We start from the raw sequence: 24,673 nt of genomic DNA on the forward strand, positions 1-24,673 counted from the left end.
TGTTATCTAGTTTTAATTAATTTGCATGTGGAAAATTTCGACTTTTTTTGTGGTATGATTTTTTGTTTGGTTGGTTTTGTTTATTAGTGGTTATTACTTTTGCAGTTAATAAAAGTTTAAACCATATGTCATTTTTTTTAATTGATTTTATGGGGATTTATATATTACGAATGAAATGAGAAAAAAAAGTAGCTTGCAATAAAATCTCACCCTAAAATTTAAAAACAAGTCTAACCGAACTGTATAACAAAAATAAAAATTTGTGTTATGTATTTTTCGCACTTATTTTATTAATTTATTTCACATTATTTATTATTATTATTATTTTGCATGAATTCATTATTGGAATTTGTTTACCTCTAGTTAATGATAATTAATCCTAAACTGCTATTTGGCACTCAAACAGCTAAAAAATCGTGATTGGTGAAATCATTTGTGATGCTTCAATTTAATCGGATCATTCAACTTTAAATGATTTGGTCATGATTTCTAACTCTCCAAGACTAATTAGACCGGACCGGACAGGACAGTAAAGTTCCAAATTATTTAGAAATTAAATATTTATCTTCCTCTTTCTGCAAAACGATTCAAAATACTTACACTTCTAACAACAAAGATATTAAGTTTCTTATAGATTTTTTATCGTGTTAAAAGTAACGCCAAAATTATTATTTGTTTTTTAACTTAATTATTTAGTTATTTACTTTAAATTAAAAAACAGTTAAAAATTTTATTAGTCTGATTATATGGTTATAACAGAACCAAAATGTTTATTTATACTTTGGTTTTCTATATTGATACAATAGCATGAGTGGTATTGGTTTCAAAATTCTTTTAATCCTTGCTAAACCAAACCGTGTACACTACAGTTCATAATTTTCAATGTCAAACATATTCCTTTCTTGTCTACCACTTCCACTTTACAGTTGGAGATTTTGAATAAGATTACTGACTTTAGGTTTTTTCTGTTTTTTTTTTTTTTGAGAACTCTATCAAAGGATTGAAATTTTGTTTTGTTTAAGCTTATCTGGTTGTTGATTATTTACATGGTTGAATTTATGTTTGAGATTCAACATAATGATGTTGAAGTAATTGAAGTAAGCTTAGAAATAATTATGTTAAAATAGGTGTAATTTGATCATCAATAATTACAAAAATAATATAGTTTTTAGGCAGAGACAGTCATTTATTGATGCTATACGTAATGTAGTATTATATTGAGTAATGATACTAATTACAAAATGGTGAATAAAGTTTGGCCAGCTATATTGTTAGGAGAGATTCCATTCGATTATTGGCCAATACTTTTTAACGTATCTTATTATAGTTTTATTAGCATCCTCTCTTGTTGCAGTTAACTTTTATGTGTTGAAGTGCAACATAATAATAGAAAATTTTGGTCAAACAAGAATCTTGTCTTCTTTTCAACATTTTCCAAGAACGGACTTTGTTGTTTTTATGAGGTCCTCGGGTATATTTTCGGCACGTATTCAATGACAGTTCGTGCATATATAGACATTGATTATATTTACATGCCACTCATATGTTTGTAGGAAAGACCAGGAGAGTGAGAGGGAAATGGAAGTGGTGGAAGATGTGGTTATAGTGGGAGCAGGGATTGCTGGATTAGCGACTGCGGTAGCACTGACGAGAGTGGGGGTTAAGGCATTGGTTTTGGAGAGATCAGATGGGCTTAGAGCCACAGGTGCAGCCTTGATCCTTTCCCGTAATGCTTGGCTTGCCCTTGATGCCCTTGGTGTTTCTCACAAGCTCAACTTCATGTATCCCTTCATCAAAGAGTAAATGCTTTACTGACATTCTACACTGATTTTCTCCAACACATATGCTTGTCCTTGTGTCCAACTCTCCTGTATGTCTTTATAAATAGCACTTACTCATTCTGATATATTAGGCCAGCAATTTTTTTAATGAGTAATTTGGATGATGAATTTAAAAAATGTATTCTCAATATTCCCAAGGGATAGGTTGTGTGGTCATGCTTATGGTTCTTTTCAATGAGCTATGGAGTTTCATACTCACTTTTACTGCTTGGTGTTCAGGTTTAGGGCTTACATAACCAATTTGGAAAGTGGAGCAATTCAAGAAATTTCTGCCGCTAGAAGAGCCAGTGGGTAAGCATAGTCCTATCTACAGTTAACTTTTTCTCTTTCAACGTGTGATGGATTTACTGATAACTACAAAGATATCGCATCAAGAGCATGTATACATACTTAGTTATTTGAATTTGTTATTGTATTTGAAGCAATGGTGGAACTAGATCCAGAGCAGTACATCGTAAAGCCTTACTTGAGACTCTAGCAGGCGAATTGCCAACTAACTCGATCCGTTTCTCTTCCAAGCTAACCGAAATTGAAACAGAGTCACATTTGAGTTCATCAATTGCTGTGGTTCATTTGGAAGATAGAACTGTCATCAAAGCAAAGGTATTGTTTGTGCACTAGTAAATTTTCATTATACTTTTATTCTTAATTTGTTTGCCCTTTGAGAATTACAGGTTCTGATTGGTTGTGACGGGGTACACTCGATGGTAGCGAGTTCATTGGGAATCGCAGCACCTATCCATTCGGGTCGTTCAGCAGTTCGTGGATTGGCTGTGTTTCCTCAAGGTCATTGCCTGAAAGATGAAATGCACCAGTTCATAGGTACAGGAAGAAGGGCTGGTCTGGTTCCTGTTAATGACAAAGAGATTTATTGGTTCTTTACATGTGCATCTCCCGATAAAGGTAAATCTTTTAATAAAGCTTTTCTATGATTTAATTAGTGGTCATGTAATGCGATGAAATATAGGTTTTGCACTACCACACTCTTATTGTGATTTGACTGAAATCTAAGTAATTTCTAACATTGTTATCACCTTCCCAATGTACCATAGAAAAAAAAATCATCTAATATTTATATTTGACATTTTTTATTTCATATGGACAGATCTCTTGTCAGGAGACCCAAGAGTAATACAACGAGAAGTAATTGAGAAGTATGCCAAGGATTTTCCCGAGCTGTATCTCGACGTTGTTAAGCACACAGATCTGTCGACATTGACATGGGCTCCATTAATGTTTAGATATCCATGGAATGTTGCATTTGGGAACTTAAGCAAGCAGAACATCACAGTGGCTGGCGATGCAATGCATCCCATGACGCCTGATTTAGGACAAGGAGGTTGTGCAGCACTTGAAGATGCTGTGGTCTTGGGAAGGCACATTGCGACGTCAATACTGCAGAATGGAGGACTTGACCATGCAAAAATGGTTGAAACATTAGCAAATTACATCGAGGAAAGAAGGTGGCGAGCAACTTGGTTGATAACATGGTCTTATTTAACTGGGTGGGTACAAGAAGGAGGCTCTCTTTGGGGGTTGAAGTTCGTAAGGGATGCCATATTTTATGGATTGATTTTTAAAAATATTGGTAGTCTTATGGAGTATGATTGTGGGAAACTGCCTATTTTTCCTTTTTTGGAAGAATCAGACTAGATAAAGTAGATACTGTCTTTAGAGCGAATAAGGCTCCCCCAAATTCTCTCTTGAACTCTTCAAATATTTTTCTACATGTATAAATAGTAAATATAATGGAGGGAATTCTTTGATGTTTAAATATATGTGGCTTTTTTTGTAGTCTTTAGCACTTAGGTACTTAATGTTTATATTTTTGCATTTAAATTTCTATTTTTTTTTAAATAAAGGATACTTCATTGATTACATAAGAATCTCATCATCCGTCCAAGGACAGTATATTGAGCAACAACATCTAGAGATAAATTCTTAAAATCATCCCTTAAGCTAATCTTTGCTAGATAATGGGCCACTTCATTTCCCTAACGGGGTATGAACTACCAAGAAACAATACCACAAAGGGGAATGAGATGTTGAATATCACCAACGATAAGGTCCTCTATAGATAAGCTCTCTTGCAGTCATTCTCCAGATAGTGTACCTTAATGCCCTCTATTTGGCACCATTTCAATGCTTCTAAGCAAGCTCTCAACTCTTCCAAGAATGTGGAATAATGGGAGCATATATTAATGGGCAGAAGCCTAACAACCCTTCCTCTATCATCATGAACTACAACCCCAACCCCAATGAAATCTTTATTCAAACATAAGGAAACATCTATATTAATTTTAGCTTAACAATACTAGGAGGTTTGCAAATTGTAGGTCTCCCTAAGAGAGCCGAATTAACCAAGCTCTAATTGTAATTTGACCAAAATCTTATTATTTTTTAAATTTCCCAAGTGTTTAGTGTTATATAAACTCCTCGAGACATTTTCTATTTCGAAGATACTTACTATACTATTCTATGTAAGGATAAGAAAACTTAAAAATAAAGTTGCAGTTAGTATCAGGATCCAATGCACCATAGAAAAAAGCCCTACTTATATTTATATTGTACATTTTCCATTCCAGGGAGATGTTTCTTCTCAGGAGAAACACAAATAATACAAAGGAAAGTAATTGGGAAGTATGCCAAGGACTTGCTTAAGATATATCTAGACGTTGTTAAGCACACAAATCTGTCGACATTGACATGGGTTTCGTTGATGTTCAGATATCCATAGAACGTAGCATTAGGAACTTAAGTTAGCAGAACATCAAAATGGTTGGCAATGCAAAGCATCCCCTGACGCTTGACCTAGGTCAGGGAGGGTGGTGCAACACTCGAAGATGTTGTGATCTTGGGAAGGCACATTGGGACATTAATACAATAAACTGGAGGACTTGTCCCCACAGAAATGGTTGAAGTATTATCAAATTACATCTAGGAAACAAGGTGGTTAGCAGCTTGGTTGATAACATGGTCTTATTTAACTAGGTGGATACATGAAGGTGGTATGCTATATTTTATGGATTGGTTTTCCAAAATGTGGGTAGTCTTATACAATATGATTGTGGAAAACTACCTATCTTTCCTTTTTCTACCGAATTGGTCAAGACAAAGTAGATTCAGTCTTAAGAGCGATTGTGTCTCTCCCAAAATCCCTCTCGACCACTTCAAATATCTATCCACATGTATAAATAATAAATAGAGGGGAATTGTTTGATGTTTACATATATGGGTTTTTTGTAGTCTTTAACACTTTAGGTAGTAGATCTCCATTTTTTTTCATTTAAGTCTCTCTCTATATACAATAAATAGTTGTAGCTGTTAAGCCTTAAACTCATTGATAGAAAGGAAAGAAAAAATAGGTTGGGTCATTCGATGTGAGTTCTAGTAAAGAAAAAAAAATGATATATAAGACATTAGAAGATCTGATCAAAATTGTACTGAGGAGAAGAATTAAGTGAGAAACTCAGTCATTACTCTCACTTCCATAGACCTAAATCCTAAAATCTCATATGTGGTGTGTGTGTGTTGGGGGGGGGGGGGGGGGGGGATGTATGGCAAAACCATTTGGTCATCTTTGACAACTGACAAAATTTCACTTTCCCTACATCAAAATTTTGGTGTGGTATTCTCCACTACACCAAATACCCATTTCCATAACACATGAATATAATACTAATAAAAAAGTGTTATGCTAGAGTACTACAATGGGCCACTTTGTGAAAAAAAGGGCGGTAATAATACACCATCCCGCGCGCGCCACTTAGATTTTTTTTCATTTCTGACCTCAAAATTTGTGAGACCCGAGAGAGACCCAATTCTGATACCTTTTTTCCCCTTCTCCTTCTCGTCTCTCTCTTCCCTTCGCCCTAGCCGCACTCCCGTAACCACCATCTTCCTCAGCTTCGACCACCTAACCACCATCCTCACACTCGTTTTTCTCCGAGCCAAGCTCCAAATCTCAGGCACCCGTGAACCCAACCCCCAAACCAAGTGACCCAAGGTGTGAGCCCACCTCTGCGTGCCTTCGACACAGTGCGAGCCCACCATTGATGAAGTTGAAAGGCGGCTTTCTTGGACCATTGGTCGTGCAACCGGTGCACTTGATACTTTGCTAGATGTAAGTTTTTATGCTATTTTTGCTTTATTTTCCTACCCTATTCTTGTTATGTGATTAAAATCTGACTTGGAACCCTTTAAAAATGAATTCTACAGGAAGGTCTTGCAATGATTGATGACGGCCATAGAGATGGTAGACGCTGATATTGGTTCCCCTACGTTTCTCTTATTGCATCATCACTTGGAGTCAATTCTTAACAGGTATGGTATGGTATGGAGGAGAAGCATGTATTTTAATCTGATAAGTTTGGTTATCAAAATGGCTCTATTTTATGCTCTTGGAAAATGATAGTTAATTCCATTGTCATATGTTGAATAAACTTGAATATATATAGTTTTGAAATGTTGATGGTTCAGTGGCCTAGCTTAATCCTTTAGAGGTATATCAGTTAAAATGTCAAGCATCAAATTTAAATGCATTTCTGCAATTGTTTATTGTTTATTGTGTGTTGTGTTTAGGTTAATCTCTCTCTCTCTTTTTGTGTGTGTATCTCTTCTCATTCTGCTTTTGTTTTTTTTCTTTCTCTCTCTTCTCTGTTTTTGTGTTTGGCTCAGGGTTGAGGATGTGTGGAGGTCTCAATCATGAAGTGGTATTATAGAAGTCTTTAAGGATGGTCTTAGTAAAACCAAGGAGACATATAGAGAGATCCTTGTTCTATATATTTTCTCTAGTTTTCTTTGTTATTTTTTGGATTTAGCCGATACAAATGGTGAATCCTTGTGTTAGTTTCTGGTTGTTTGTATTGCAAATTTAATTGTCTCTCATACTCTCTCTCTACCTATGTTTTGCAATCCTTAAGCTCTCATCCTCACTTGCATTCTCTTGAAAAATCATATTTAATTTCCAACTGAACTCAGTCTCTATGATTATGGCTCTAGTTTGAGCTTTTTTCTTTGCATTTTTCTCACTCAATGTTTATTTTGTTGTTCTGGTTTGGTATGTTAATGGGTTCTTTAATAGATGATGGCAAATGTTTATGAGTAGTTTTTTTGCTGCGTTAATTGATGGACATGCAGCCTAGAAAGCTTTATATGAACCTACCCACTTAAAGGGAGGAACTTTCACTTCATTTTCGTGCTTGTTTCTGCATTGTATTGTTCACTGATCTTTTCAATTGACTTCTAGTGATGATTATATCATGTATAATAGTGTTTCTGCCCTGTGATGGAAAAACTCATTGTTGGAAACAAATTCTCCTTGGTTTTTCATAATTGCCCTTTACATCTTTGCCGCCTCATCATCGCCACCACCACCATCATATCTATCTATCTATCTCTCTTTCTTTCCTTCTTTACGACTACTACTACTACTACTCTCTCTCTCTCTATCTTACGAGGTGGGTGAAGATGTAAATGGGCTTTGAAAAATAATCTGTGGTTAATATTTTTAATGATCTGATATAGCTATGAGATCTGAGGGCTCCCTAATAATACATTGGCTACATTTAATGGGTTGCTCTTGTTACTTCTATAATGAATTTGTGTTTCCTCAATGGTTGTTCACATTCATTACGGATCCTTAGATCATGTATAACTTGAGTTGCTGATTTGTGATGACATTTTTACTGTGTCAACATCTTCACTGAGATGGTTCCTGGTCGCATTCCTTATGCTCTCTTCCTCACTCCTATACTCTTGAAAAATTATATGTAATGTAGAACTGAACTTCATCCATGATTAGTAACTAATGATGTCTACAATATAACTTATGTACTGATTTTTTATTTGTAAGCTGTAAAGTTGATTTTACTGTATTTTCCTTTTTAATGTTAGTGGGTTTTACAAATAGTAGTATCCTTTGCCTTGTGATGGAAAAACTCAATGTTGGAAACAATGCCTTGGCTTGATGATTACTTTCCTTTTTTTTCCACGGTTCTTTAGTTTGTTTCTAGATTACTTTGTGCCTGATGATTAAAACTTTTATTTTTGTATTGATATGTGCATTGATTTCATTTTGAGCCTCCATCTTTTATGCTCTCACCATCTTTGGTACTCACCATGATCCATTATTTTATTTTTTTTATTTATTTATTACTATTTTCTCATGTTGGCTGTGGTGATGATGATCTGTGTTTGCTGGTGGTGGTGGTGAATGCCAAAGGTGATGGTTGAAGTGGTGGTGTTTAAACCTTGAAGATGTGATTGGTTCTTAATGAATTTTCAATGTTCATGAAATTTCTAGCATTAATCTCTGAGGGAATTTATATATTAAAATGGTCTCTTTTTACAGCTACAAAATATATATTTTATTGCCTTATGTAATAATATGAAGATATTGTCATTTTTTTTTGGTTAGTTTTCACTTTCTTTGCATGCTTATTTGCCATGTGATGGAAAATCAAATTTTCAGAAGCAGTTTCATGGTTTTGCATTATCAGCCTTCTCTCTCTCTCTCTCTCTCTCTATACATACATACATACATACATACATACATACATACATACATACATACATACATACATACATACATACATATTTCTCTCTCTCTCTCTCTCTACTTTTTCACCAGAAAAAGTCTATTTTACAGAATCTATTGTGAGTGCTCTTAAGGCTTATAATGAAAATTCTCATGTACACTGTTAGTGACCATATTAGCTTATGAGATCTGAGGGCTTTTGAATATCTAAGTTTGTTATTCTCTGTTTTATAATGCTTTATTTGCTTTATCACCTGTTAATAGATTAGAGGAAGAATTATTTAAAGATTACCTTTATTATTAATCTGTTTTATAATGCATGTTTTTGAACACTACTTGACAATGCCTTTGATGCTTTTGTATCAAGTAACTTGAACCTGTTTACAGTGCATTCTTGTTTACATTGGATTTGATTTTGTCGATATCTATTTTGGCCCATCTTTGCTTCTTATATTATGAACTTTTTTTTTTGGCCTGATGATGATAGTTTTACACACGAGTCTTCGGTTTGGTTTTATCTTTCTGCTCCCACCATTATCAACATTCATTATAAGCCTCCAAAGGCCATTTGCTGCATATTTTGTGTCAACGTATCGTTACTCTTATTATTATTGTTGTTCTCTAAAGGATAGAATAAATTATCTGTTGGAAGTGCATTTATGGTGGTTTTGGTGAATGTCAATGGCAGTGATTGTAGTGGTAATGGTTTAACCTTCTGAATGATGTGATTGAATTTTTAGCAAGTTTTGCTACAAGGTGGCTTCAACATTGTTGTTTTCTTGAGGAACTTGTTGGATTGAGTACCACATTGTTGTTTAATGTCTACTCTCATTGATACTTTTATGGGAATGGATTTCATTCTTTTCAGTACTTTTTTTTTATTCAAACCTTTGTTGTAAATATTGTATTTTGTTTCTCTTTGTAAAATTGTATTATATCTTTCTTCTTTTGATGTGTTCTCTGGAATTTGTATCTTAGATTGGACAGTTTTAGTCTACAATTTATTTCTAATACTTTACAATACTATTAAAATAGATTTAGTTATGATTTCTTGTTAAAATTCTTTTATTTGTAATTTACTTTTCTAAAATGTTCTTACAGTGGAAAAATCTATTTTTATATGCTAGAGTAAATTGATTTTTTCTTCCCCATGTTGATAAATTTACTGACCTTATGGTTAAAGATGACAAAACTGGGACTTGCTATCGTGCCGATCACTTGCTCAAGGACTTCTGCAGTGAAAAGCTTCAAAAAGACCTTTCCATAACTGCCAAGGAGGCTGCAGAACTGAAGCGCATACTTGCTGTTTTGGATGATCTTTCAGCTGAAGAGCTGGGTGCCAAACTTAAGGAGTATGGCATTACAGCTCCAGACACTAAGAATCCACTTTCTGATCCATATCCATTCAATCTTATGTTCCAAACATCAATAGGCCCATCTGGCTTGAGCCTTGGGTGAGCACGTTACATTTTGGTACTAATTATTCTTAGCGATTCTTTTTTATTAAGACTCCTGTTTGGTCAGTAATGATATGTAATTAAATCTCCTCTGCTGTAGGTTCATGCGGCCAGAAACTGCACAGGGCATATTTGTTAACTTCAAAGACTTGTACTATTACAATGGGAACAAGCTTCCTTTTGCTGCTGCTCAAATTGGCCAGGCTTTCAGAAATGAGGTTCTTAATTTTCTTATCTTTGGACTTTAGCACTTATGTTTGCATAGGATGCTCATATTATTTCTAATTGGTAACGGGTCTTTGTAACTAGTATTTTGGTCCTCTCCTTTCTTATAAGAATAGAAAATAGCTCTATAATGTAGTTGTTGCATTCCTTAGTGCTATGCTTCTTTTGTGCCCAAAACTGTGTCCCATTGATCTGTGACAGTGTTGCAAGGTCCATTTTGTTTTTTTAAATAAAACCTTAAACAATATCTCATTCCAAGAATACTGTATATATCTGCAGATTTCTCCTCGACAAGGGCTTTTGAGAGTTCGTGAATTTACACTTGCTGAGATTGAACACTTTGTGGATCCCGAAAACAAATCTCACCCAAACTTTGTAGAAGTTGCAAAATTGGAGTTTCTAATGTTCCCAAGGGAAGAACAAATGTCTGGCGAGTCTGCGAAGAAAATTTGTCTAGGTGATGCAGTTGTCAGGGTTTGTTTACATAACTTTTATTCAATATCTTCTTTTCTCTGCTCCCTTGTCTCTAAGCATGTGATGATGATTATAGTGCTATATAGTTTCTTCTTCTTCATGTTTGATTTACTAATTGTGTCATAGTTTGATTTAGACAGGATAATTTCTAAAGGATTCTTCTGTTGTATGAATAGATATATGAACTGGGTTGGAACTGGGACAATTTAGAACTTCTATCACAGGACAGAAACTTCATGTTATGATAAATGGCAGTGTAAGTAACATCTCATTCAATGGAAGTCTTAAAGGCAGTGCTAATATAACAATAAAACTTTTTCTATAAGCCCTGCTAATTTAAAATTATATTTGTCCTCTGTTTTTGCTAGTCTACTTAGTTTTGTTTCCTCAACTGAAATATATGAGTACTGCCCTGTTTTTGTTTCTCAGGAAAGTAAAAAAGCCTTGGATCCAGTTGCTCCAGTTTATAAGTACTGCCTTGTATCAGTATCTAACATATTAACTTCAACATGCCAAAATGAGGTTAGCTGTCTCCATTTTCAGCGTTCAAGTCTAGTGCTAATCCATATTGCATTTTTTTTTCTACTTTTGGGTATAAACTTATATATGCCTCTTTCTTGCATGAAGTTTGGGGTGAATTTTAGTTAGTCATTTTAAAGTCAACACCATACGTTTGCTGTTTTAGCGTGTTCGAGTTAATGCATTTTCTTTCCTGATCATTAATTTTTTTATTTGAACAACTGACCCATTGTTTCTCATTTAATATATTTTAATTAATACACCGTCTAGGTTGCTGATTTGAAAGATTCTGTAAGCTTTATTCTAAGAATAAACGAATTGTACTGAAAAGAACCAAATCTTGCACAAAGTCTAGGTTAATTTGAGAAAACCTAGCAAAAACTCCCAGAGTAGAAATTCTAAACATTAAACAGTAACCAAATTCTTCTATATATCCCTTCCAAGTATTCTCTTATACTATTTATAGACTAACAATAACACTTACTAGCCAACCAATAGAACTTGAGTAAATTTACAAGTCAACACACTAATCCTATATAGCTCTATTCAATATCTGATGCCTAACAAAATGTTTGCAGATCATATAGTTTTAGATGGTTTCTTTGATGTGATTACTGATTATTGGCATTTTAAGTTAATTTATATTGTAAATATATGCAGGTTTCTGCCAGTTTAGTCATGGTGCATTTGATTGAGAAATTAGCTACTGGTGATATTGGAAGTTTATCTGTATCAATACTTCAGAAGATGAGCACCATGTCTAAAAAGGTTTGCTGCTTCCCTTTTAAGATTGGTATAGTTAGTTTAGATAAATAGTTCAGGCATGTTGTCCTAAATTAATTGGGAAGTACTGAGCTCTTTGAGGGCTCATTTTAACTAAAATCTTAATTGGAACTTGTTCACTTTCTTTCAGTTTTTCATAAATTTTAGGTAGCATAATATCTCTGTTTTTTTTAATTCCATTTGCAGCTTAAAAGTCATCCTGCTTTCTCTGAATTGTTAGCCAATATTCACAGAGCAGTTATAGGTATTAAATTCATTTTTGTTGTAAATCAAAGCATATTGATTCATGATACCATTATTGAACTTCTGAAAAAGCTTTGGAGCTTATTTGTTTAATGGTCATTAACTACATGAGGTGTTCCTCTAATTTAGTATTTTAATTTATATTTGACTGAGCATAAACTTCTTAGTTGCATGAGTGATCTTTTTGAAAGTTTTTTTAAGTTATGATAGGTTTCTTACATTTTGTGGTGTATCTCTCTGTTTAGAGATACAGTTCATCTCTTAAATTAACAAAATTTTCCTTTATATTAGATTGTATTAGTGTTGATAATCCAAAAGTCTGTTAGTAATAACTTTGTCTTAATTTGTTATTGCTTTGTTTGTTTTTATTTTGTTAATAAGGTCTCATTACTTGGAAAAAGTAAACAATCACATAGTATGCTTAGAGGCTCTCTAGGTAACCTATTAGTTAGTTTGGAAATACCATGCTTTATGGTTGTCAGAAATTATTCTCTTGTCAAGAATCTAGGCATTGCTTGAAGTACTCTGTAATGACCCACTACTCTAGACTTTTTGGACCATTAACGAAACTATACATAAAACTTACATTTTTGCGAAAATACCATAATTCATCAGAAACTTGTAGAAACAAAGTTTACTTTCATAAAATAAGTAGGATATGGGTACCCATTGTCTTTAAAACAAAAATAACTTAAAAACTAAAAAGAGTTACATAGAAAATGCGGAAAATACATTTAAAACCATAAAAACATAAACAAGACTACATCCTCGAATCGAATAACGCTCGGCCCCTTGACTCCATTCACCATCGATACACATCCTCTAAGCGTCACGAATCTTTCCACCTCTAAAGCTTATTTCCTGCACATAAACAGAAAGGAATGAGCCTAATGCCCAGCAAGGAAAATCTAACACATAGTCATATACATAAACATAATTTCATACTAACGTAAAGACATATCATAACACATAATTCACTTATTATAATGGCCATTATTACTTGGGGTCCCATAGACTAAACAAGCTTATGCCCATGAGATTAGTGGGGTCCTACCAGCTAAATAGGCATATGCCCACAATCTTTTTGGGGTCTTGTTAGTCAAATAGGGCATAAGCCCAAGCCTACAACAAACACATGCATAACAAATTCATAACATATCATAACATAACACATAAGATAACATAAACATAAACATATAGATTCTAGCCTATTTTCCTTACCAAAGTTACCGGGATTATGGACTGAGTTGGGACCTTTGGAACACTCCTAAAACCAATAATGAACAAGAGTGAGTCTAAAGAAAGGAGATGAAATGGAAGAGATGGAAAGACTAAACCATAGAAAACATACTTACCGACTTATATGCTTAAGAGCTTGGATTCCCTAACCAAAATAAGAATGAGGTTAGGGGACTGAGTAGAAGGTTTTGAGAAAGGAAATAACATGAAATAAATGAAATAGAGTTTTGGTTTTACCTCAAAGATTTGCAAGATCAATCTAACTTCCACCGAAATACTATAGCACTCACTTCCCAAAGTGTTTGATAAGCTTATGATGTTTAAGCTTATAGTTTTTCCCCAAACCAAGTGTTTACACTCTCACACTCACTTATCACTAGCAGCTTCTGAACTTAGAGCAAATGGTGAATAATGGCTGGGTACTAGGTCCTATTTATAGAGTTTGGGAATGAAAATATCTTGATTTTACTTGAATAAAAATAATGGCTTTTTAGGTGAAAATCATTTGAATAATCGTTCAGCAGAGGCTGAAGACTCGTTCAAAGGATGCTGGACTGTTGAAGAAGTTTGAATGGCTGAAAGGAAAAGAATTCAAAAACAATTGATCATATGCTGAAGGAGGCGATATATCGCCCCCTGTAGGCGATATATCGCCTGGGCCAGTATGCCCGAGGCGACCGTGCATCGTTTCGTGTTTTCCGTATCTACGTGCTGCGACATATCGCCCCCTATAGCTGCGATATATCGGCACTCGCTGAATATTTAAACACGAAATTACACATTTTTAGCTAAGTTTGAATGGAGTAAACAGCCTTGACTAAGCCCTCAACGTATTCAAAGCTGCTGACTGACCCTATAACATTCAAACTTTACTCCTTATTAAATTTAATCCTCCAAAATACTTAATCCTTAATTACCATTCATAACATGTGCTTAAAATCCTATTGGTTGATGTCTAAACCTTATAATATAATAAATATTATCCTTATTATCAGTCATATAATCAAACCTTAGGTTATACTTAATATTCTTAAACTATAGGTTAAACTTAGAAAATCTATAAGTACTACTATGAGTGTCCAAATAATTCCTGGTCTGAACCAAAAATCCACAGTAACAAAGATAATGCTATAAATACTAACATACTATTATCTATCTTAGCTAAGTAAAGTTCTTTGACTCTACAATAGTGCCCCTGTGCTTAAACTGAAATGACAGCACATAAAGTATTGCATTTTTTTGTTGATTTTCTGATGATCTTTCGAAGTTCTTCTTTCATGTTGTTTCTTCAATTACTGATTCCACAGTATTGTTCCCTTGCAATATATGTATATATGAGTTGGCATGTTGTATTGGCTTCTCCTACTGTATATACTACTGGTATGTGGCCATCATTATTTTGTCTATAAGCTTGAATCACCAAAATACATGTTTCTCTCAGCACCATTGATCTATTTCTCTTCATTTTATTTGTAAATATGATTTTGTTTTTCAGCATTTGGGTTAGCATTTATAAGTTGAATTTCAAATTGGAAGGTCACTTTTGTTTTAATACTATGAAAATTTCAAGGTCATGTATAGTTTCTTATGTAAATGATTTCTAAACATGAGCTAGCTAGCTTTGGCAGAGAAACCAGTTATGATAGTTATTTATATATATTTATATATAAGAATAAAAGAATATCATTAAATATGATAGTTTATATATAGTAGTATAGTATCTACAGTCCCAACTGACTGTTTTGAGTCATCAGACTCATCACCATAGAGAAATTCTCTACTGATTCTCTCTTATTTTATTGTTTATCTGAAAATTCCCTAGCTCTTTCTTGATAGCTCTCTTATTTTATTGAACTAAAATAGATAAGTATTTATCTTAGTTTTCCATTTTCTTCTTTTGAAGTTTTCAATGTATCATTTAAGAAAAGACTGTAAGTTTGTTGTTGTGGTGGCAAGAACTTTTGTTCTTAATAATAAAAGGACTTTTTTTTTTTTTTACAATGTGCAGGTATATTGAGATGATTTCTTTGGAGCAATTCTTGACAACATTTGTAGTTGAGGCCTTTAGAATGGAAGAATGTATTTCACTAATTTTTGTATACATTTCTTGTTTTGTATTTAGTGATAAAGGAATCTGAATTGGGCATAAATTATGTTGTAATATGATTTCTTAAGCCTAGACTAGTAGACTAAATATTGTAATTACATTTGAGTAATTAATAAAAATCTATTTATGTTATCTTATTTGGCTTCAACTTTCATATTTGTTTTCCTAGTTTTGTGTAAGTAAAAAAAGATTATGTTTCTCTAAGCTAATATAACACATGTGTTATACTAAAGTGTAGTATAACACAAAAAGTGTGTTATACTAAAGTGTAGTATAACACAAAAAGTGTGTTATATTAAAGTATAGTATAACACAAAAAATGTGTTATACTAAAGTGTAGTATAACACAAAAAAAGTGTTATACTAAAGTGTAGTATAACACAAAAAAAGTGTTATATAATTGACTATAAATAACATAATTAAACACTTATCTATATATTAAAATAACACAAAAATTGTGTTATCGTTGACAGTACAATAACACATCTGTATAACACTGATAAAGTGTTATGTAAAGTACCCTGACCTACAATAACATAGTCGGTCTTACACATCAGAAAGTGTTATCGTATGTTTTGATAACATTTTTTCTTGTAGTGCTTCGTTATTAATGAATTTATCATTGATGTTGTTGTAATTGAATCAACAACTAAACTCAAACTTGCTGCAATCAAGAACAAAAAATTAGCAAACCTTATGCCAGAATAATACAAATTAAAAAACAGAAAAGTAAATGAGTGGTTCTGCAGCAATTTGTTGCCCACACAATGAAATTTGTACAAAAGTCATCGCAAGATCCTATATATATCAAATTACAAAAGTCAGATTACAAGTCTTTACACAGAGAAATCTTTGATAGTTAAAAGAGCACATTAGATGCACACATAAAGGTTTTTAAAAGTTTACTTATTCACCAAAATCACGTCAAGATCCTATATATATATAAATCTATACATTAAATCAACGACATGCAAAAGTTAGACCTATATTTCTTGCAGCCTATCAAATGTGTTGGGAGAGAGTGAGATTACACCACCCCAATAATAAAAATCTACACCTAATTATTCTTGACAAAGTCCAATAAAAAATTGAGATAGAGAAATGTAAACCCTAGTTTAAGAAAAAAATTCTTGTATCTTCTTCAAAGTTCAAACCCTTGTTAGAACACCAGTTGAATCTTCTTCTTCTTTGACAGAATCAAACCAAAGCTTATACCAGCAAAGTATTGCTGTCCAAATTCTCTATTTCCTAGCTCTTAATGGATGTTTGAGTCTTTGTCTAGTAGGAAATGAGAATTGGGATGAAGAACCCTTAAAATTCACAAAGACAAACACTTTCGTTATGAATTTCTTGAAGAAAACTTGATCTTGAGAGTTAGAGAGAGAAAGAGGTTTGAAAGAGATTTGAGAGAGTGATCAAGTATATCAAAACTCCAAGAGAACCCTTTATAGTGTGGGTACCGTCATTACGTCTGACCAATAGAAATAGAGCTTTAAATTGTAAAGCGCCCTATTCTATTACTTTGTAAAAATGTCACTTATCTCATAAATAAAAGATTAATACAACTTAAAAGATAAACTCAGTGGGGCCTTGATAAAACATGCAAGTTTGGGTCCAATAGTTAAAAATAAAAGTAAAGTATTCATATGCAATGTCTAAAAGAAAATAAAAGTTTAAGTCCCACTAGCATATTTGAAAATAAAATCTACATAGTTTCTTTAAATCTTGACGCTCATATTGATTATTTATTCGTTCACAGGAAACTCCCACGCCATAGACACTCAGGCGTCGGAACTCTCCACATTACAGCGTGTACCAGAGAGAAACCCTATTGTTTACTTGAAAGGGGGAAAGTAAGGGGGTGAGCTAAAAGCCCAATAAGGAAGTACAACAAAATCAAAGAAATGAAAAGAAAGACCTGCATAATATAATAGGACAGTTCATAACATCATCATACTCATATTTCATAATCATAAATGAAATCATAGTCATACATCACATTCATACAACATAAGCATACTTTTTGTGAACATGGCACTTGTGTTGTCCATGTCACATCTTAATGTGACCAGTATAACCTGGGCTAGTAAAACCTCCTCTATGAGGTAAACAGGATCTCAGGTCCTTCAATAAACTCGGCCCGTCTGCCTTTTGAGTTATGTCATACCCTTAGTGACTCATTTGTTGCATTGCGTTCAACATGCTAGCAACTTTTTCTTTTCATTCATCATACAAGAGCACATATAAAACATTTCACATCAAACATAGAGATTACATGCTTCATAACATTTGTTTTATATGGCATATCAAAACATAGCACTTTCATTTATTACTTCTTAGAACATGCAAGCCTTACCATGTCATAGCATAAAGCATAGAAAATTCTATTTAACTTTCTTACCTTAGGTCCGAGCAAAGCAAAAATGAGAATATGTTACAACGAGTCTATAATCATAACCAAACGTTCATCTCTTAGAATCACGTAAGATTACTCATGCCCAACACACATACCCCACGTGTGCATGGATGATGCACGTGTGGCACAAGTTGCACTTCCATTGCAAGCATACAATAATTTCGCATAAAATCATAAAAGAATAATGATAATTCTACCTATTAATCATTATTGGTTACAAAGTAAAAGTCATGTATTTGAACAATATGCATATATTTGAACGTAAAAATACATTTTCATGCAATATGCATACGTAGGAGCGTTCTTAAAATTTAACGTTTAAAACGATAATTTCTACATGCTTATTTCTTATCTCTTCAAACAAAATTCAGCAACATAATTTACTTACCATTTAATTATTTCTTTAAATCCCAAAATTGTTATACAAATATTTAATACAACATATTTACTTTATAAAATAATCCATTAAGCATTTTCTAATTTCTCATAAAATAATAATTCCATTTATGATTCAAATAGCATAAAAAAAGTGACAAAATTGTAGCTATTTAGAATAACTAAATAAGTTTCTTGTTTCCTTTTAGATAAATAATTTTACTAAACTCTTAATAAAACCGCATGTTTATAAATGTGAAAAATCATAAATAAAGTGTGGAAAAATTACATTTTCATATATATCATTTAAGACTTAAATTATTGGGGTGTAGGACTTACTTATCTTAAATAAAATAATAATTTTTTTCTTAATGAACCAAAATTCCAGCAAGCTAATTTATTTCTTTAAATCATAAAATTGAATTTAAACCATATTTTTTTCACAAAAAAAATGCATATATTTTTAATTGTGAAAATACATACTGAAATCATAAAATATCACATTTATCATATACATACTTATAATTTAGTTTATTTGATGCACTAGTTTTATTTATCTCATTTAAAAAAACTTTTCTTACTATTAACCAAAAATTCCAGCAACTATTTTATTTAATTGTAATCACAAACTTGGATTAAAACTATATTTTCATTCATAAAATATACAAAAAATCTGCATGTATTAATTTGATAAAAACACCATTAACATGTGAAATAATATGCCCTTTTCTTTACACAAAATCAAACACCTCTTGAGGCATCACATGTGCATTCTAAAACATTTATTTACCATTTCTATTCCAAGATAATAAAAAAACAGCAAGCATAAACAAAAGAAAAACCACTTTTAATCATGTTTTAAATATAACACCTAACATGTTTCTACCATTCAAGTATTCCAAGAAACAAAACTATCCAAGCATCAAGAACTTAACCTTTACACACACTAAATCAACTTAACATCTTTAAAGGAACTTATACTCATTTAAAATCTTACAAACAACCTATCATGTTTCTAAGATTATAATTGTCATTAAAACATAAAAATGAAATCAAGAATGCTTTGAACATCACCCATAGGCCGAAACCCACATAGCCCAAAAGCAACAAATCTTTTCATGTTCTAAAAATATGAAAAACAACCATCATCATATTTAGTAGATCAAAAACCAAAACCCTTGTCAACACTTAATCATACATAATCTTTATTTAACAAATAAAATAATCATAATAACCACACAAACATATAAAATTCAACCTCAAATAATCCTACATGCTTTCCAAAAACAAGATCGACCAAGTTTTCACAACATCATCAATAACCTTCTTCCTAACCAAAACAACAACCTTCTATCATCAATCTATATTGACCAAACCATTAAATAACACAAAACCATAACCAAGAATAGATTCATCCAATCAACATAGGTAGAGAAATCCATTAACTTCCTTGGTAGAAATCAAGGGCTCAAAAATTTAGTCACCACTTTGATTACCCTAGGGTTTCAAAACCCACACAAAGAAGAGAGAAAAACATAAATCTTGGATTCAAGAATAAGTGGAAACTAACAAAACACCATGAACCAAATACTTACCCTAGGGATTTCAAACCCTAGCCATAAACCTTCTAATTTCTTGCAACACAATCAAACCTTTCATCACCATCATTTTGCCTTGCTTAGAATCAAGAGGAATAGAGAAAAATAAAGAACACTAAAACTATGCACATGCACACACACAATCAAAGCTATTGCATGCTCACCACGGAACCATGCACATGCACACACACAATATCTCATGTGCATCACTACGTACCTTAACCCATACCTTAAGATCACTAGCCTTGGCCTTCTCATCTTTCTCTTTTCCTTCTCTTAACCTTCACATTTTTTCTTCTCTCCCTCTTTCTCTAAAATTCGGCACCCTCTCTCTCTCTCTCTCTCTAGCCGACGGTCCCAAAGCAAAAATGAGGCTCTTCTTTCTTCTCTTCCATTTATCTAACCCTAGAGAAAAACTAGCCTAATGGGAAATTTTCCAAACCATTCCTCCTAATTTAGGCCTAAAATAAATTTCAATAAAAGGATAATCAAAAGGAAAAATGTGAACAATCCCCTTACCCACAATATCCATGATCATCTAATTTTTAATTTATTGGACTTTGAAAATTAAATGGGAATAATATACCTCATTTTCCCACTTCCCTAGCCGACCACCATTCTTCATTTTACTTTCTTTTTAATTTCTTAAATAAATAAAATAAAAAGGAAACTATGAGTAGGAAAAAGCTATTGCATACTCACCACGGAACCATGCACACGCACACACACAATAGCTCAAGTACATCACTACTTACCATGCACCTTGGTGCATTTAATCAAAACTCATTCACTTACAAATTAAAATAATTAAAAATACACAATTAAAAAAATAAATTCACATATTTTCTACCAAACAATTCAAACAATTAAAAAATTAAATTTCTAACACTTAGCAATTAATAATAAAACAAAGCACAAAAAATTTGGTGCGCTACATAAACACACCAATTAGAGCTTAAAACACGTGTTTGTACAGACATTTCAGGTGATGCGCCACCTGCCTATAGGCGATGCAGCACTTGCCAGGCTATATGTCTTCTGCTGAGCATCGCCAAAATCCTAGTGTTTACCCAAAAATGGCTCCTGATAACGTGGCAAGAATTTATTACATGCGGTTGGCACGTGGCAGCATCAAAGTGAAGAGGTGCTGTTCGACTATCGACTAGCTCCTTATTGCTTCATCAGATCTCGCAATTAGATGCGACCAGACTGATCTCATGCTTCGGGTTATTTCCTTTAAAGATATGTAATCTTGTGATAACTACATTTATTATATTCTTTTTATTGCCTTAATACGTTGATATTAAGGAGAATTAAGGCCCATTGGCCCATTTAACTCTCCTCAAGCCTATAAATATGCATGAGATGGCTCAAGGAAGGGACTTTTGAACCTTTTTTATGAATAAACATAGAAGGAGCATAAGTGTGATTATCCACCGAAAAGTTGTAATTCTCCTAAGGCTTGTGAAACTCAAGAACCCTAGTTCTTTGATCACGACATTGGGATTCAACATCAATAATAACACTAAGTGGACGTAAGTTGTTACCACATTGTTGGGGCCGAACCACTAAAAATCATTTGTGTCATTTCTTACCATTTGATTCCATTCTTGATTTCCTTCTTATTTCTTTGTCGTGTTTCTGACTCTGTGTCGTTGGCCAAATCGAGGGTCAACATTCTAGTGCTTTCATTGAGAGTTTGATCAAGAATCTTTAAGAAAATCAAATGTCAAAGACATCCAAGAGAGCTGGACAGACCGCTGGTGCTACATCATCTCAACCTCCTCCTGCAAATGTGGCTGAGAATGAACCACATTTGGAATTCGAAGAGGAGGAATTAGATTTGGAGACGCTGAGGACAACACTGGGGGTGTTGCAGGACGAGTTGGCCAATATGAAGGCCAATCAGGAGAATGCAGTGGAAACCTTGGCGGTGCAGCAAAGGGAGATTGAGCGTCAGCGCCAAGAGCTGAATGAGCGGCAGACGGACATGGACCGTTGGCAGAGGGATGCCACGACCGCTCTTGAAGCAGCCATTCAATTGGCTCAAGGACAGGTTGCACCGGCCTCTCAACCGGATCAGCCATCGAGTGTGCCACCTCAGCGAGCTCCCAATCCAAGTCCTCCGCTCCAGCCAGCAAGCCCTTAAAGGCCGGAGCAGCCACCTTTGGCTTAGGATGATGTCCCAATTCGGGATCCTGAACAGCAGCCGCCATCTCAAGATGGTCGAGGCAATCCCCAGCGCCAAAGGAAGAATAGGGTCGGGTAGCCGCCCTACAGCCCTGGACGCCCAGGGTACGAAGAGCCAATTCCACCGAGTAGGGGGAAGCGTCCTTCTGCCAATAGAAGGAACAATGAGTCAGGCTCTGTGGTCAGGGGCCCCCCAAGGCATAATAATGCACGGGGACCCAACGACCAGCGCAGGCCTCCCCCTGACGCTCGGGAGATGCCAGCTCACGGAGGAAACAACGTGAACAGCCTATCGCGCCATAGTCAGCCATAGTTTAGAGATGACCTTGACTATAATGAGGCCGATTCAGGCAGGGGGAATGCTGGTCGGGGGAAAGAAAAAAGAGGTGGAAACCCCCCAACTAGAGAAAATAGGTCGGCGAGCCATAATGCTGGGGGGCAACTTTGACAAAACAACGTCTTTGAATGGCTAGGAGTTAGGGAATAGAGGTGCAGGGATGATGATTTGAGCGATGTACTCAATGACCATCGTGAGAGCCACGATGAGTACGCTCCTCCAGCACCAGTCGCCCCAGCGATCCCAGACGCGATTCAGGTACAAATTGATGCTCTGAACCAGGCAGTACAGTAGCTGGTCGGGAGTTGAACATCCCACATAGAGTACAACCGGAGGAGAGGCACTCCGTTTGTGCAGAGGATAGTTGTGGCAGAAACCCCCAGCAAATTCAAAATGCCAGTACTACCAAACTTTGATGGATACGGAGACCTAGTATCTCATGTCAACAAATTTGAGATACAAATGGATATATACAGAAAGTGTCGGACGATGCTCGTTGCAGGATCTTCCCTACTACACTATCTGACACCGCTCAGGAGTGATTCTTTAAGTTCCCTCCTACTAGTATAGTATCCTGGGAAATGTTCGTGAAGGAATTTTACGGAAAATTCTATGCAGGACGCGTACACCCCACAGAGGCCAACCAGCTAGTGGAAATCCGCCAAAAAGAGGGAGAACCTTTAAAGGAGTATGTCCAGCGTTTCATGTGGGCAGAAGCTGGAGCCAAAACAGTGGGCAACGAAGGAAAGATGATGGCCCTAACTTTCGGGGTCAGACACCATTCTCCCCTCTGGAATAGTCTAAGAAAGAACGGGGTAAAGAGTACCCAGGAGTTTTTGGACCGAGCTAATCGATACATCAAGCTCGAGGATGTGATTTCCAATGAAGGGAAATCACCTACGAAGGACAAGGCACCAAAGGAAGATCCTGCCAAGGCCACCAATGTGTTAGATAAACCCAATGGCAACGACAAGGGCAACAGGAACGGAAATGGCAGGAATGGTGGAAAAAGGGCAGGCAATGAGCCGTCAACATCTGAGAATAAACGCCCCAAAGGCAACAGATATGAGTCGAGATTCACCAACTATACGGCCCTTGTCAAATGTCGAGCAGAGGTCTACCAGGCATCTAGCTCTAATGTTCCTTATAAGCGACCCGCACCTATAAGGAAGGATATCTCCAAAAGAGATACAACAAAATTCTGTCGTTTTCACAACGACTACGTGCATGACACCAATGAGTGCAACCAGTTGAAGGACGAAATTGAGTTCCTGATCAGGCAGGGACATCCAAGGAGATATGTGCAAGCCGCATGAGGGTCTCAGTGAGAGGCTCAAGGTGGCAACGAGCAGGCGCCTACACGCCAACGCTCGCCACCTTTACATCCAGCTCATGTGGCAGGTACATTACTCATCATCTGTGGTGGTCCACACCTTGCAGGGGACAGTGGGAAGGCAAGGGAGTGATATGCTCAAACCCTACGCCCCGACCAGGACATCGAGATGATGAGTGTGGAGGATCGAGCATCAAAGAAGGCTCGAACAGAGGAGGAATTGATAAACTTCTCTGAAGACGATGTCCAACACGTACGATTCCCACACTCCGATCCACTGGTCGTTGACGTTCAAATTGAAACATGATGGTTAAGAGGGTATTGGTTGACCCAGGAAGTTCAGTAAACATCTTATACAAGTATTCATTGGAAAGAATGAAATTGTCCATCAAGGACCTGGAGCCATGCAACCAAACCATTTATGGTTTTTCTGGCGAAGGACTCGCCCCAACTGGGTCGATTAGGCTCCCAGTTAAAGCAGGAACTGCACCTGCAAACATGACAATACTCACTACTTTCATAGTAGTTGATTGTCCTTCAACATATGATGCTGTAGTTGGGAGGCCAATTTTGGTCGACCTGCGAGCCATTACCTCGATATGGCACCTCGCTAGGAAATTCCCAACCGACGTAGGGGTAGGATGCGTGTTGGGAAACCAGTGAGAAGCAAGGGAATGCTACAACGCCTTGATATCTAAGGCAAAGAAAGTTGTATCGAAGGAAATTGTTGGAAAAGAGTTACAAATGGCTATTGATGTACACGCTCAATCAGGTGATGATGTCACCAAATAGGGTGTTGCCCAAAGTGAGGATAGAGATTTAGTTCCTCGCTTTGGGGATTTTGATGAAGAGATAGGACCCATCAAGGACCTCATGGAGGTCCAACTCGATGAGGAAGATCTGACCAGGGTTGTGCAAGTCAGTAAAAACTTAGAGACAACAACGAGGCAAGCACTGGTGGAATTTTTGAGAAAAAACTAGGAAGTCTTTGTCTGGTC

General features: G+C 35.2%; 2 protein-coding genes across 2 annotated transcripts; both read left to right on the forward strand.

The window, feature by feature from the left end:
* The first annotated feature begins 1,342 nt into the window (after positions 1-1,342).
* On the forward strand, positions 1,343-3,711 carry LOC133825942 (monooxygenase 2-like). The gene is made up of 5 exons (XM_062258781.1): positions 1,343-1,799; positions 2,067-2,132; positions 2,264-2,444; positions 2,516-2,744; positions 2,947-3,711. Exons 1-5 carry the CDS (start codon positions 1,579-1,581, stop codon positions 3,492-3,494), a joined length of 1,245 nt encoding a protein of 414 aa, XP_062114765.1. The 5' UTR covers positions 1,343-1,578; the 3' UTR covers positions 3,495-3,711.
* A 5,824-nt stretch (positions 3,712-9,535) lies between these two features.
* Positions 9,536-10,661, forward strand: LOC133828793 (glycine--tRNA ligase, mitochondrial 1-like). The gene is made up of 3 exons (XM_062258897.1): positions 9,536-9,833; positions 9,937-10,054; positions 10,341-10,661. The coding sequence occupies exons 1-3, from the start codon at positions 9,553-9,555 to the stop codon at positions 10,659-10,661; spliced, it is 720 nt and encodes a 239-aa protein (XP_062114881.1). The 5' UTR covers positions 9,536-9,552.
* The last annotated feature ends 14,012 nt before the right edge of the window (positions 10,662-24,673 follow it).

The sequence above is a fragment of the Humulus lupulus genome, chromosome 1 (genome assembly GCF_963169125.1).
Source record: "Humulus lupulus chromosome 1, drHumLupu1.1, whole genome shotgun sequence".
NCBI classification, from domain to species: domain Eukaryota; kingdom Viridiplantae; phylum Streptophyta; class Magnoliopsida; order Rosales; family Cannabaceae; genus Humulus; species Humulus lupulus.

Coding starts and splice junctions, on each gene's coding strand:
- LOC133825942 (XM_062258781.1), top strand. CDS start 1,579: ATGGAAGTGGTGGAAGATGTGGTTATAGTGGGAGCAGGGATTGCTGGA. Junction 2,445..2,515: donor GAACTGTCATCAAAGCAAAG/GTATTGTTTGTG, acceptor TGAGAATTACAG/GTTCTGATTGGTTGTGACGG. Junction 2,745..2,946: donor ATGTGCATCTCCCGATAAAG/GTAAATCTTTTA, acceptor TCATATGGACAG/ATCTCTTGTCAGGAGACCCA.
- LOC133828793 (XM_062258897.1), top strand. CDS start 9,553: ATGGTTAAAGATGACAAAACTGGGACTTGCTATCGTGCCGATCACTTG. Junction 9,834..9,936: donor CCATCTGGCTTGAGCCTTGG/GTGAGCACGTTA, acceptor CCTCTGCTGTAG/GTTCATGCGGCCAGAAACTG. Junction 10,055..10,340: donor GCCAGGCTTTCAGAAATGAG/GTTCTTAATTTT, acceptor ATATATCTGCAG/ATTTCTCCTCGACAAGGGCT.